The following is a 14,951-nucleotide window of genomic DNA, read 5'->3' as shown; positions in this document are numbered from 1 at the left end:
AGTAAATGATTCAGTTTCACGGAATCAGCAGCATGCACGTCATGCCTGTTGGGTCTGTTGGTTTTCTATACCTTTACTAAACCTTCTAGAAAAAGTTGGAAAAAAAAAGTTGAAATTCTAACAAAATCAGTGATTTATATTTAGACTGCGACATCACAGAATTGCATTATGGGAACTGTAGGAGTCAGTGTTTTCACAGGATGTTTTCCTTCTTACTCCAACTTTGGGTTAAAAAAAAGAAGTTGTGTGGAACAAATACATAGATCAAATGTGTGATTGGCAAAATATGTTCAAGTACTGAAATTAAAATGATGTGTATCTCTATTATATTGGTTCAAGCTTGATAATTGTGATTGATTAGGTGATATCAAAGTGATCAGTACCACAGAACTCAGTCACAGCAGCAGGCAGCTGGAGAAGATCAGCTGCTCCTGATAAAGCTCAGCAGGACGTCTGTCTCCTGTCATTGTACACCAACAGTGGTGGGGGGTGGGATCAGACGCCACACAAGGAAACACAAACACACACACACACACACACACACAAACAAACTCACAGGTCTTAATGGTTGTGTGACAATAGAGAGCAATCTCCCTAAAAACTGGCAATGATCAATTCTTCAGAACATGAAGAAAACGTTACCTATCGATGCACACACAACAGGATGTGATGTGACTTGTGTCAGCAGTGCATTGCTACATTTGTGAAAAAATTAAATCATACTTCAGGATTAAACAGGAAGAGCAGTTTCAAAGAAATTGACTGATGTCATTTCAGACTTCAGAGGAAGTGAGACGCACGCACCTAACACTGCATGTCATTAAGTTCTCGCCTGCGGACGTTAAAGTTAATTTCTTATCTGCTCCACTCTGCTCATCTTTGAAAAAGACAGTTTGAAGTGTTTGAGTTGCGAGTTGGTTTATTGAGCACTTGTCAGTCGGACGTTACAGGCATTGTAAAGGCACAGTGGCAGCAGATCCATTGCGAACACACTGAGAAACACACTCTGCACACACACCTCACACAGAAGCAGATCATTTGTTTAATGAGAAATCCTGTTCACCTGAATATTAAATTTGTTGAAACATGCACGTATCACAAAACACACTAAGACGAGGTTGGTAAACTGCATTTCAACAAAATGTGCTGCATTTTAGCTGGTAGGACAATAATTATTTGTCTTGACAAAGAGTTTATGTTCCGGGGTTATACGATCCGATCCACTATAACAAATCCTCTGCATGTGATTGTGCGTAATGTGTTGTTGGTGTTTGCGTTGTTGACGTCAGTATGTGTTGCCTTGGGCTCTGTACGTCTCCAGATGCCGCGTCAGATCTTCAATACGTATGTCCTTCAAGTGAACCAGATGCTCTAATCGGTTGACTTTCATCTGCAAGATCTGCACACACACACACAGAAACAAACACACAAGTTTGCAGTGCATTGACTTCATAATAACCTTACCTATAACCTGACCTCACCTCACACCTTAGCCCTACAGTAACCAGAACATCAGAAATGACTCTGGTCCTGACAAGATCTGTTTATACTGAAGAAAAAGTCCCAAAGACGTAGCAAAACAGAGCACACACACACACAGACACACACAGGATGCAAAGTGACTGTGACTTATCTCACTGATGAAAACTTAAGGTATTGTGAATCTGTGTCACTTTTTTTGTTTTCCTCAATGTGCAGATGTGACCACAGATGGGAAAGCAAAAAAAAGCATTATATCCGCTGAGCAGATACTGACTCATTGACCACTGCTGACACAGCTTATGACGCATATGTATCACACACAAACACACACACACACACACACACACATACACACACACACACACGCACACACACGCACACACACACACACACACCAGAATCTCTCTCTCTCTCTCTCTTCCTCTTTGTGACACACACACACACACATCTGTAACAACACCACAGGTGGTATGACTTTATAACAAAACTCCCCCCCTGCATGACATCAAAATGGAAAATGATTTTGTTTGCAGATGTTCTACCAGTCAGCAGTGTGTGTGTGTGTGTGTGTGTGTGTGTGTGTGTGTGTGTGTACCTCCACAGTCTCCTGCAAAGCCATGACAGCTTTCTCTTTTTCCTGCAGGATTGCTCGTAAAGTCGGGTCCATGTCTGCGTAAGTCTGCAGAGGGTTCTGCAGTTTACTAAATAAACAAGACACACGATTACCACCATAAACTCCACTGCTGATTCATTTAATTGAAAATATTTTTTCTTAGCATCTAGTCATACCCATTTTTCGGTCTGCTGTTTTCATGTTTCATGTCTTCCTCTGCCAGCTGAGCCAGGAGTTTTGCCTCTGTCTGTTGAATATCTGGAGACAGCAAAACCAAAATATAACATTTCTCCCACTGTGACGTGACTGAAAAATATGCCATTGTAGGAAACTTAAAAAACCAAAGGAGGATAGGAGGCAGATATTTGATGACCACAAGCAGAAGACACAGGCACAGGGAGGTTGGATTATTAGACGAAGAAAGAAAAAAAATTAGGAGGCCTTTAAGTCCAGTAGTGCTGAGCTCAGGCCAGAGATAAAGGCCATCTGGTGATGCTGGGAGCTGATATGAGGACCTGGTCTGAGCTGTGTGTCTGATTGTGGAGGAGGTGCAGATGGCAGAGGAAAGAGCAGAGGGAGGAGGTGCTGGTCTGAAGTCAGCTTACAGGATAGTTCCAGGGACAGATTAGGTGTGGGAAACGGAAGAGGAACCTGTCACCGATCCGCTCCCTAAAAAGTTTGTGGCACTCTAATCAGTCCTCTCTCTGACTGTTGTCGAATGTAGCTACGTCTGTGTCTGTCTGTGTGTGGTCACCGCTATCTCTGGGAAAGATTAAGGTTAACTGAGAGCTGTTAGCAGGGCAACAAGCACCAACCATGTCAGCACAGGCAGGAGAAGCCAGGAACCAGGGAAGAATGTGGAAAACTAACATTACAGAGGCAGAATCGGCTTTCACAGCACTTGCCAGACAATTCATTCAGAAACTTGGAATATGCTGATTTTATGCTTGTTAATCAGCTGACGAGTGGGTAAAACACTATTTTAAACTTTCTAAAATTATACCCACTTCCTTTCCTGTGCTAAAAAAGGCCAAATTTTGGAGTGGGCAGCTTCAGTCAGGGTTACAGACAGGCTGCGTCAACTAATGCACTCCAAAAATGGATATATCAGACACAAGATGTGAGGTCAAAACACAGTCATCTCATTCCTTTTAATTCTGGTTCTGTTTCTGTAATCCAGCTGATGGTAGAGATGTCATTGCAGTTTTGCAACTTCTGATGAAACCTTTATCTCTGTTGACTGTATTTCTTAGGAAGTCACATATGACAACAGACATGCCTGTTAGTTTTTAAGATTATGGTATGATATGTATGGTATGATATCTCTGTATCTCTACCCGCATGAGGTTTCTTGTGGGTCCTGGTGTCAAAGTACTCTGGATCCTGAGTTCAAAAGAGAAAAAAAAGTTCAAAGTATTGTGATTTTTCAAGCTTTTTCCAGGAGGACTTAAGTAATTTATATTTTGCAGTTAGCATTCAAACAAACAAAAAGTGACTCCAAGAGTGTATGTTCCTAAGCACACATGCATATACACTACACACCTGTGGGTTGTGCTCAAGTTTCTTGTCTATCTTCTCCCGTAGGATGGTCAGCACAGGCTCTATCACTCCTGCATTGTTCAGTGCAATCTTTTTCACTGTCTCCTCAGGCACGTGAAAGTTCAGCTTGGAAAACACCTTCCTGTCCACAGAAAAAAAAAGAGAGAAAACACACAGCTGTTTTGAATTTACAAAACAATAGGAACTCCAGCTTGAATGTGATTTAAGTGATGATGTTTGGTGATGATAAACACCACAGAGGCTAATACGTTTACAGTGATGCTCCATAAATCTGCAGCTGGCTGTGCGCCATGTCAGAGGAGGAGGAGGAAGAGGAGGAAGAGGGTGTGTGTGTTGGACCAGTCCTCACTGTCAGATGCAGAGGCCAATAGTAGAGTTCAACTTAAGTGTTTTTGGGGGAAAAAATCTATTGACAAGCGAAAACCTTTAGCAATGTCTGTTATTTCTATTAGTAAATATCAGTTGGGATTGTATGTAAAAATGTTGTGGGTGGATGTGGACATATTAACAAAGTCAGACTGTGTAATTTAAAGTTTTTCCAGCTGAGAGGTAGCATTTCTCTGCAAAGATAGGTAGTGACTGTATCAAGGTTATAACACAGCCACTAAAAGTATCTTTGCAACACTTTAATTTTTATTTACCTGATTTGATGTGTAACATATGTTTTGTATACTGTGTAAGTGTCTATGAATGTACAGATATTGTCATCAATTACAGTTTCTCCCATTAATATGTAGTATTGGCATTAATTATTATGTAATTTCATATATCTATAACAAGTAGACAACATCATCATTTGTTGTGAAGCATTTATTATAGGCCTATCACATTATAATAAACAGGGATAATAAATTACTATAATCCTTATTCAGTTTGAATAGATAAATACACAGGAGTTAGTTTCTTGCCTGTTGAGGAGGCTCCAGTTATCGAGCTTCTGCTGTGTGGAGTTTGCAGGGATGTAGTTGTGCAGGTCAACGAGCTTGGGGAAGAAATGTTTCACAACCTCAGCAGACATCACTGCAGAGGGTTCAGCAGAGGGGCAGAGTCAGCTCACAAGAAAATGTATAAACAAACAAGACACTTGAGCTGATAAAACTTGTTAAACAGATTATTGTTGCTGAATATGGTGCGTGACAAATGCGGCCAAACGAGGTTTTTAGTGTTTATTCGCCACTTTCTTTTGCACAGCTAAGCAAAAGCCAAAGGTTAAACCAGCTACCTCCGTCGCTGAAGTCTCTGGTGATGTGTCTTTTCGGCCGGGACAGTGGTATGTTGTCTATCCACGCGTATAAATCCTGCAGCTCCTCTTCGGTTAGTTCTCGATCCATTCTTCTTATATAGACATCGGTTTCGAGACTATTTGATGGTTTTCCAAACTGTTGGACTGAGCTAGCTTGTTAGCCCCCACTGGTTGTTTACGCCGTTGCTAGGCGACCCCCACCCGTCTATCTACCATGGCAACGCAGATCCTATATATTTCATTCAGAGAGAAACACTCAAAATCACTGTCATGATTCAGTTTTATTGATCATTTATAAGCAAAAAACAAATACAAAAAAAGAACTCAATAAATAAAAACATTCAAATACATTTTCAGTTCAGTGTGCAAGAAACATCAAGGCAGAACTCTAAATGTAAGGAAAGGCAATTAAAAGGTGTGCAATCTCCTGCATATAATGCAATATAAAATCCCTTGGAGAATTACAATCAGCAAACGCATCAGACAAAACAGCTGCATGTAACAAGTAAGTCCCACAAAGTTGGGCATAATTAGGTTAGTACAAAAAAAATGAAGTTCAAGAAAAAGTCTTTGTGGTAGCCTACGCCCTCAATCCCAAAAAACTGTAAAGTGCCCACGTTGGTGCCACATTTTAAAATCCCTTAATATTATTTCTTAGAAAATCAGTACCAAAACCATGTGAGGGAGTAGTAACAGTAAAGAGTTCAATTAAATTAAGACAATTCATTAAGTGTTCACATATCCAAGGATCAAGGCAGAATGACATTTCCCTTAAGAAAATAAAAAAAATCATCATGGCAGAAGAGCCATTTGTCATTTGTAAATTCATAAAGCACAGAAGTTGAGTTTATCAATAACGGCTTCAGGTTTTCATCGACATACTGAGGGCCAAATAAGCAAGACACAGACGGCGCTAATCCTCAGGCAGACCGTAAATGACAAAGAAGCTCTGTCGCTTCATGTTGCTGATCCTTCGGCGGATCTTGTTTCCACCTAAAAACAGACGAGCGTCTCCGGAGAGGATCTTCAAGGTCCGACTTGGTTGGACAAAAACAGCGTCCTCAGTCAGAGGATCTCAGTGTTCACGCCACGCTTAATCATGATCTCTGTCATCTGGGCCTGCTGGGGGGCATCAGGGCAACTCTCCCTGCAAGCTAGAGAAAACAAACACTGTTAATACACACAGTTTAGATGAGCTTCTCCCGGCGCAGCTGCAATTTTATTTCTCCAAAACTCAATTTTGAATGTCGATGATTATTCCAGCCTGTGTCTCTTGACTGCTCAGTGGTGGCCGGGGAGAGGGTTGTGCTTAATAACTCACAAACAGTGAGCCACTGCTTATTCATTACACTGTTATGTTGGGACAATGCCCGAAACCACAGACCTCTTTATAAATGTGAATGCCTTGAACAACATTAAGAATGTCTGAATGCCATGGATTTAGGAAGGTCTGGCTGACTCTGGCTTTGTGTCTGCATACATACCAGCTGAGTGTGTGTCAGTGGAGACGGGGCTGCGGAGGGCTTCGGCTTCACTGGAGGCATCGGAGGCGTCTGAGGCTTCGACTTCGTGATCTTAGAAAAGCAGATTTCAAGTAAGAGGCGACGACAGGACCAAGTTATGAATGTAAACATATAAAAACAGCGGGTAATGTCACTCACTGGTTTTGTTGCAAGTGGTGGCAGAGGTCTGGATGGAGGTGAAGGCTTAGCCTGCTGACAAGAAAAGACCAAAAACATTATACCCAAACAATCATAAAGTGTCTTAAAAATCAAATAAGAAATAATGTGATTTTCTGTGTGAAGTTTTACCTCGGTATAGGTTGGCTTGCTTGAAATATTTGGTGGCTGCAGGAACGGCTTTACAGCCTGAATAAAAAAAAATGTATTTAGTGGTTAAATACAATTGAAACCTGGACTATGAGGTCAGTTTTACATGAGGATTAATTTATAGTAAGGTAGGTTACCTGCTGAGGGACAGCCGGCACTTTCTTAGGTGGCTGTGAGGGACAAAAAGAGAGATGAGTAAAAGGAAAAGGATGATTATTTTGGTCTTTTAACCATAACTCTCTGCCTCAAATGGAAATATGTAGATGAAAAGATCAAAGGCTGACACACACAGAGTTAGTGTCAATGTATTTCTGCTCTGTGGTGCTGCCTGAGGCTATTAGATGAATATACTGCAGCGGCTCACCTGTGGAGCTGCTCTGCTGGGCCTCGGTGCTTCAGTATGTGGTCCGGCTGTAGCGGAGAACAGAGGTTTACAGGCTTGAGTGGCCGAAGACTCCACAAACGTCGGCTGGCTGATGTGTGTGGTCCCAAGACGAGGGCTGCCTCGGGTACTGCTCGACCGAAACAATGGGTTGGTTTGTCCCGAAGCAGACTTGAAGCATCTGTAAAGAAATACACACACAGACGCTGAAGTAAAATATAGACGAGATAAAAACAGAGCAAACATTATGTTCACGCAGAAGTGATTTAACAGAGAGTGCATGGAAGACAGGAATAACTTTTTATTCTGTACTGTACCTCTTAACAGGTCGCTTTTTTCTGATGCAGCACATCAAAGACCCAATTATCACGGTAGACAGTAGAAGAAAGCCAGTCGCCAATCCCACAATTAAATTCACCACATTTGTCCCTGTACACACACACACACAAAAACATATTGATTAGCACAATATTCTTTTATTGCCCCAGGATGAGCGTATAATAGCAGACGTCACCTGCTCAAGGCAACAAAAATTCACTGTAACGTCATTACTGCATTTGTACAGACTAAGAGGGGAATTCCATCAAATCACTGTGTGTTTGTGTTCATTCAAACAGAGCACAACTGTCCGGGCATCCATGAGAGATCTATCCCAATAGCTAAATCTTGATGCCAAACAGAGCATTGGAGGATGAGACACAAACAGTCATGTGGTCATAAAAGGTCAAGGATACAAAGAGGCACATACATCAGTGACTATCAGTTTTTACATGTGCATGTGACGGCAGACGAGCATAATGTGAACAATACCTTCGGGCAACTCTGACTGCTGCACATCACAGTAAGGGGAGGCCCAGCCAGGGTGGCAGTGGCACTTACCCTCATGGTTACAGACCTGAAAGAAACGACACGTGCAGTCAGTTTCGCTGGCTCGTAGATCTACAGTGCAACAAAGTGTTTGTTAGGTTAACATGTTTTTTACCCCGTGGTTGTTGCATTTGGCAGAGCAGTCATTTGTTCCGTATGTTTTGATGTTTTTGATGTCTTGACACTGTTGATTGTAGCAAACCTGATAGACACAAGAAGGGATGTAGTGAGGACGCTGGCACAGAATTTGCAGTGCGTGGTGCTTTTTGTTCATTCTTTGGTTTCTTACCATATTGTGGCCACATTTGGTGCCAGTAGGTACCATGCCTATATCTGCAGGGTGGTTATCTTCAGGGTTTATAGTTGCTTTGTTGCATGTTCCTTCTTTTACTTGGTAAACGGATTTAATGGATGTCACTGGATACTCCGAGCCTCCGGTGCAGAAAAGTGTCCCGCAGGATTGATCACTGGAACCAAAACCAACAATCATCCCAATAAACCCAACGATAAACACCCAACGATAAACACATTATTATAGTGCTGTTTTGGCTTTTGATTTCATACCTGCCTGGACATCTCGGGTTGAAGCGTGTTGTTCTGCAGCTTGAATCCAGGCTGAAACAAGCATCTGCAGCGACTTGAGCGTCTAAACACAATCATAACAAACAAAATGCGGATGTAAAGAGTCTCGATGTATCGAAGCGGCTCTAATAAACTAAACCGTAATTCACCGGTGTCTTACCTGGTCCCCAGAGTCTCTTGCAGTGTTCCTGTCGCGAAGGACACTGTCCATTGTAGCAGTATCCTTTCCCCCAGTTGCAGGGCAGGCCGTTTTGGGTGTAGGCATCAGTCGGACAGGAAGCGGAGAAGCCGGTGCAGTACTCTGCCAGGTCGCAGTCTCCTGACTTTTGCCGGCAGATGCTGCCTGTCGGTTTCAGCTGCAGAGCGGAGAGAAACGCAGATGGTGATGTACCGACTGATGACACTCACACATAACCAGCCACACGGTGCAGTCAGACAGTGTCTAGCAATATGGTAACACATTTAGTAACAGTGTGACTTCACTCATCTAGAGAGAGGAGATAGCGAGTATGACTTACTTGGCAGTTGTGGCAGCACTCTCCCTCTGCACACTGGGCACCTGGGTTGAGTTTGCAGGTTGTGGCGTTGCAGCAGAGATTCTTACATTCCTATAAAGCAGACAGAGGGAGGGAAAGTATTATGATGCAGCCTCATTTGCTTGCTTTGTTTGTGCGATCATATGGGGATGTATCATGAGTTATGTATATGTCGGACCCCAGGAAGAATAGCTGCAGTTTTGCTGCAGCTAATGGGGATCCAAATATAACAATTAAACAATTAAGTTAACCTCTACAGTGCCGCAGTCACACTCCTCTCCAGGCTCCAGGAAGGCGTTTCCACACACCGCCCCTCCGTAGATGCGATTAGTGGAGGGAGTGTCCAGCAGACAGGTAGGGTTCACCTGCTCCAGGAACCTACTGAGCTGCTGCCGACTGCAGCTGCTGAACAGCTGCGGGTACTCGGTACTAGAAGAAGACGTAGCAAGACAAAGGAGGATAAATATTAACTTTACTTTGGGTAACAGCAGATTTAAGGGAGTTTTTGTGCAGGTGAGAAAATCTGCTTACCCAACACTCGCAGCCATGATGCAGCCTTTTTTCGATGTTACGGAGTCACAGACACAGTCTTCAGTATCATGGGACAATCCAAGGTTGTGACCCATCTCGTGTGCAATAGTAGATGCCACTCCTATCGCCTTAGTGTTATGGTCCTGTGTTTATAGTAGACAAAGGTTCAGTTGAGTTAAACTGAAATTAAAATTTGGATAATTAAATTAAAAAAATGAATAATGTATTTTTTCAAACAATTAAAAAAAAAAAGTATTGTTACCTCATTGACAGCTCCAGACTTAGAGGTGCACATTGCATTGGTGTTTGCTAGGCCAACTGTGGAACCATCAAAATCCACACCTCTAAATGAAGAGGAGATAAAAGTTATCAGAAATCAACTCATAGCATTGGATCAACAATTTATTTTTAGCTATAAATTTTATTTTATTTCATTTCATTCATTTGATCATATGTGCAAAGTAATACAAGCAGACGTATACATTCATTCGTTTTCTATATCGCTATGAGCTGGAGCCTATAATACATTAATTTACTTTTTTTTATTTTTTTTGAATGATCAAAAGGGTATAGGATGAAGCTGTTCAGCTTACATATGCCTACCTACCCCTAAATTTTCCAATTATTATTAGTGAATTAATGTTAACTAATTGCTCCAAGGAGTTGTGAGAAATAAATAAATAAATAAATAGATTAACAAATACTTAAAATATGTTGAAATCAGCTGCATCTTACGTGATGAACTGTGCATTGTCGTGTTTGATCCTGGTCAGCAGACTCTTCTGCCGCCACGCGAGGAAGCGAGGAAGGGTGAGCTCAGGGTTCGTGCTGACTTCTATCTGGTCCTTGTATGACCAGATATCTAGACCGACCAGCATCACACGAACACCCACAGCACGATACAGCTGAAACAGAACAGGATTTTTATCACAAAGTGGACAGTGGAAATCCCCATAACACTGAATGACTTATCAGACAAATACTTCATATCAATATTTTTGAATGTGAGTTAAACTGGTAAAAGCAGAGCCAGTGATATAATCTCATCTATAATGCTGTTACCGGGATCCACTGTTGGGTCTAGTACTGTTGTTCATGTTGGCCCCACTCTATCAGAGCATGTGAAGAGGATTGTGCGAAATGTGTGAAAACTTTCAGTTTCGGTGTGAAGATTCACAGTTAAAGTTTGATTTTCACAGTGAGAGAACTTCTCATTCCTTTTTATTGGTCTAATTCCAATAAGTGAAGAACAGATAGTATCAGGAGAGATTTCTTGCATTTAATCCACAGTGAAAGTGAACCCTCACAGTGTGCCAGACAGCTGACTGTGCTGCATTGTGGGAAAGTCTGAGCTGTAGCCAATAAAAATAAGCTCAATTACCGAATGACTGATAAAAATAGGTGGAATGCGTTATTGATTCCAGGAGATGAAATTACACAAAATTACACAATTAAGCTTTTACACCCATTTAAAGTTTTAGAGTGCTCTAATTTCCTCCCAAAATTAGACAATTTCATTGCAGTTCAAAAATATATTATATTGTTTTAACTGCTTGACGAGCAGAGAAACAAACATACCTTGTCCACATGATTTGCTATTTCAAGCAGTCTCCTCTCCATTGTCTTCTTAGGATAGAACTTTTTGTACTAAAAATAAATATTGTTTAAATTAGCAATTCAATCAAGATAGAAAACATCATCATTCCAAAATGGTATGACAGACAAAGAAATAAAGAAAATCAAACCTCAGTGTTGTCGACCACCAAAACCAGCTCCACTGTCCTGCCTTTGACTTTGCGGTCTTTCGTCTGGGCTCTGGTTTTCTGCAAAACACAAAAGGTGTAAGGAGTCAGTGTGTGAGTGAGTGTGTCAGACAATGAGTTTGGGTGTTTGGTAGTTCTGCTGCAACAAAATGCATTTTATGATGATTGAGAATAATTGTGATTCATCTATTTGAATATGCAATTTTATATTTAAAAAATAACTGTCACTTGTTTACTTACAGTTTCTGAACATAATAAAGTTGCTGTATTTTCTTTTACTTTGTATTGTGATAAGTCACAGAGCTTTTGTGAAAAACAGGATTTTTACTGCATGTAAGTTTGTGTTTTCTCTCTTTGCATAAAATTGTCAAATGTAAGAAGAATGCAGCACGAAACATTAGACGTCAGCTGTTTCAGTCCAAAAATACCAGCTGAGGTTTCCAGTCCTGGTGTATATGTCTGTGTCCACTCTGTGCGTCTTTACCAGGCTGCTGAGCTGGAACAGTCCAGACGGACGAGCTCCATGATCATAGAAAGTGGTCGTGTTTCCATGGGAACAGGAGCTCCTCTTCCTCCTCAGGTGTTTGTAGTTGTAAACAGCATGTAGACCTTCCTCACTGTGAGCCCCTGAGCTCTGCCCGTCATCCCGCTGTCCCCCGTCAGCACCGGCCAGAGGTTCAATAAGGTACATCTGGTCCTGGAGAAGCACAAACCCCCTGCAGTGCAACACATGAGGAACATGAGATGGGACAGAAGCAAACACCTCGACTCAAAACATATCAAAACATATCTCACTTTAGCATCATAAAAACAGCCTTTGTTTATAATGCTTTTACTTTCCACACCTTTTAATGACAAACGGAAGAGAGGCTTTAATCAAAGAAATATGCGCAACTTGTTTTCAGCACTACATGCAGCATTAATGATCTGCATGTTGGAGCGAATGGTGGAACTGACTGTCTCTCTGGATTGGACACGCAGGTCATGAGTCACAGAAGGGCACTTACAGTCCCAAACGGTCATGGGTTTAATTTGATTTGACACTCTATTTGGGGAGACAATAACCTTTTTGTAATTAGAGATACAGGATGAAATACATTTGCATCCAGCATTACTCACTCTATTCCAGAGCACAGGCTCACGCTGGCAGACGAGTCCTCCACTCCCACAATGTGTCCATGGTAGTAGCAGTGAACCTGAACAGACGTCCATCATTTACCAGGTCATCAGAGGAGAGATTTCACACTAACACTTTGCTTTTCATTAATCAGCCAAATGTCTCAAGCTCAGAGCAGAAATGTGATCTAATCTAAAGAACACATATGTGTCCGTCATGGTCAGAGGGATTGACAGTCTTGACCTTATATGTCAATTCCTGTTCCTCTTAAGACTCGGGAATTGCTGTGTGTTGCCGTGTGTGGTGTCATTACTCATTAAGAGGAACTTTATAGTTGAGAAACCCAAAAGCTGAAAGGCTCATGATAACCTCCCATGTTTTGAAATAAGAACACGGGACTCGCATTGCATGCAGGTTTTTAGCACTGAAGATGGGGATGAGGATAACTGGTATCTGAACTGCGAAATATTAATAAATTATTGATTGATTTAATTGTGTGATTAGTATTTGTGTTGTGGAGTTTCAGAAAACTTGTTACAGCAGCTCGAGATCAAACTTCTCAGAGGAAGTTTATTACTAAGCCAGTTTCTCACATTTAACAGTTCAGCATTCAGCGAGGTACAGGAAGAAAGGTGTGTCAAAACCACAGACATTGGGTTTTCAGTTGAAACAGGACATCCTGCAGCCTAATTAATTTAAATTAGTCAATTGTTGCGTATCTGTTATCTATTAAGAAAGATACTTCTTTGGTACTGTTGGTAATGTTCTTTGGTAATTCATTTATTCTTTGGTAATTTGGTCTGGTAATAACACACTCAGAAAAAGGGTTATGATTAAATTTAAGTGATACATGTCTGTTTCTAATAGACATGATATAACCCATTATATTGGAGGCTGATCATGAGTACAGAGAATATGTTAATGTTCGTGAAATTGTGCAGAAAGAATTCAAAAGGTACATACCCCAAGATCTGGAGTAGTTGTGATCTGGGTGCCCTGCTCAGAATAGTGTGTCACAGAAAAGTTATTCCCGATAAGATTTCTGAAAGGAACAGATTTTTTTTTTCAATGACAATCATATAGATAGATAAAGACATAAAACACAATATGTAGATACATAAACCTGCACTGCACATAAAAAAAATCTTACTTGTTCCTCTCTAGGTGCAGAGTGTAATTTTCCCCAGCAATCGCCAAAGAGTACTGGAGTACATCAGGGTATGTCTACACACACACACACACACACACACACACACACACACACACACACACACACACACACACACACACACACACACACAGACAAAGAAGAGACTTTAATATTTCCTTCAAGAAATAAAACACAAAAAATAAACTGCTAAGTATCTAAAGTGTGTGTGTGTGTTTTACCTGATGTGTAGCTGCATCATTGATGAGAGATGAATCCTTCAGTCTTTGAGGTATCACTGTTTGGTACTTCATCACATGAGGTAGAGTCCCTACACTGTCCACCAGTATTCCTGCAAGTAGGGACATTTACATGAGACAAGAAAAAGAAGAAAGAAAGAAAGAAAGGAAGAAAGAAAGAAAGAAAGAAAGAAAGAAAGAAAGAAAAAATTAGCCTTTACCCCATGAGGAGAGTAAAATCCCTATTAAATATCCAGTATGTAGCATGTTGCTCTATCGGACGGACACTGTCATTGTGTGGCTCGCAGACTGAGGTAAGTAGCTCTCCAGCTCCTCATCTCTCCGCCCCTCCGCCGTGTAATATCCTGAACAATCTCAGGCTGCCTGACACAACATGAGTCACTGTAAGAAGTTCAACGTTGCTTTTACAAAACCAACATGATTTTTTTTTCAGTTCCTGGAAGAGCAAAACATCAAGTTACATTCCGCACTTTATTGAAAATACTCTCACAGGTCACGAGCCTAAATTGAAACCACTTCGAGACGCAACCCAACTTTTTTCTTCCCACACGTGGGAAGGGTCTAATATATTCAGCCAATTAGCCTACCACCAACAGCACACATATAGGCCTACATTTCCATAACAATGTAAACTAGGTTGTACGTGTGTCAGCATATTTTATTGAGGTGATAAAAAATGATAAATAAATTATAACGGGAATTCCCCTCTTTCATTCACAAAGTATGCTGTACACATGGTCACTGAGCTGAGCAAAAAGCTGTGACCCTGTGAGGCCTCTTAGTGGCCTTTGGGGCCATCTACTGGCCAAATGGCGTCAATGTTTTCATACATTTTAATTTTCATGTGTTGCCTTTGTTGTCCTGTCTTGTCATAGGAAAAAATAGTGTTTAATTATCTCCAAATGTCATTAAAACCTCACACAAAAAATGTGATTGTTTGTGATACTGTGATTATGAGTGTCATAATAAATATTCACGATGCAGGCAAAATGTGGGCTGAATAAATGTTAATATTTTGATACAGGGCTGCCAAACAAAT

General features: G+C 41.1%; 2 protein-coding genes across 3 annotated transcripts; both read right to left on the bottom strand.

Moving 5' to 3' along the window:
- Nucleotides 1-1,285: 1,285 nt before the first annotated feature.
- spef1 (sperm flagellar 1) lies at nt 1,286-4,986 on the bottom strand (the record flags this gene model as incomplete). Its single annotated transcript, XM_083987559.1, has 7 exons — nt 1,286-1,399; nt 2,078-2,183; nt 2,272-2,353; nt 3,433-3,478; nt 3,638-3,776; nt 4,564-4,675; nt 4,878-4,986. The coding sequence occupies 7 exons, from the start codon at nt 4,984-4,986 to the stop codon at nt 1,286-1,288; spliced, it is 708 nt and encodes a 235-aa protein (XP_083843685.1).
- A 251-nt stretch (nt 4,987-5,237) lies between these two features.
- On the bottom strand, nt 5,238-14,174 carry adam8a (ADAM metallopeptidase domain 8a). Of its 2 annotated transcripts, none has more exons than XM_083988717.1 (25): nt 14,113-14,174; nt 13,895-14,004; nt 13,656-13,729; nt 13,469-13,547; nt 12,508-12,584; nt 11,873-12,104; nt 11,371-11,448; nt 11,204-11,272; nt 10,361-10,530; nt 9,888-9,969; nt 9,626-9,768; nt 9,346-9,523; nt 9,077-9,166; nt 8,719-8,914; nt 8,541-8,622; nt 8,266-8,443; nt 8,092-8,178; nt 7,920-8,004; nt 7,427-7,538; nt 7,092-7,290; nt 6,865-6,897; nt 6,710-6,766; nt 6,560-6,613; nt 6,383-6,472; nt 5,238-6,052 (listed from the first exon to the last, which is right to left on the bottom strand). In XM_083988717.1, exons 1-25 carry the CDS (start codon nt 14,156-14,158, stop codon nt 6,008-6,010), a joined length of 2,646 nt encoding a protein of 881 aa, XP_083844843.1. In that variant the 5' UTR covers nt 14,159-14,174; the 3' UTR covers nt 5,238-6,007. The 2 variants fall into 2 exon arrangements, with proteins under 2 accessions (XP_083844843.1, XP_083844844.1); XM_083988718.1 differs by having other exon boundaries at nt 6,560-6,610.
- Between the last annotated feature and the right edge of the window lie 777 nt (nt 14,175-14,951).

The sequence above is a fragment of the Trachurus trachurus genome, assembly GCF_905171665.1.
Source record: "Trachurus trachurus genome assembly, chromosome: 15".
In the NCBI taxonomy this organism is placed as follows: Eukaryota; Metazoa; Chordata; class Actinopteri; order Carangiformes; family Carangidae; genus Trachurus; species Trachurus trachurus.
This window is presented reverse-complemented; position numbering and strand designations above follow the sequence as displayed.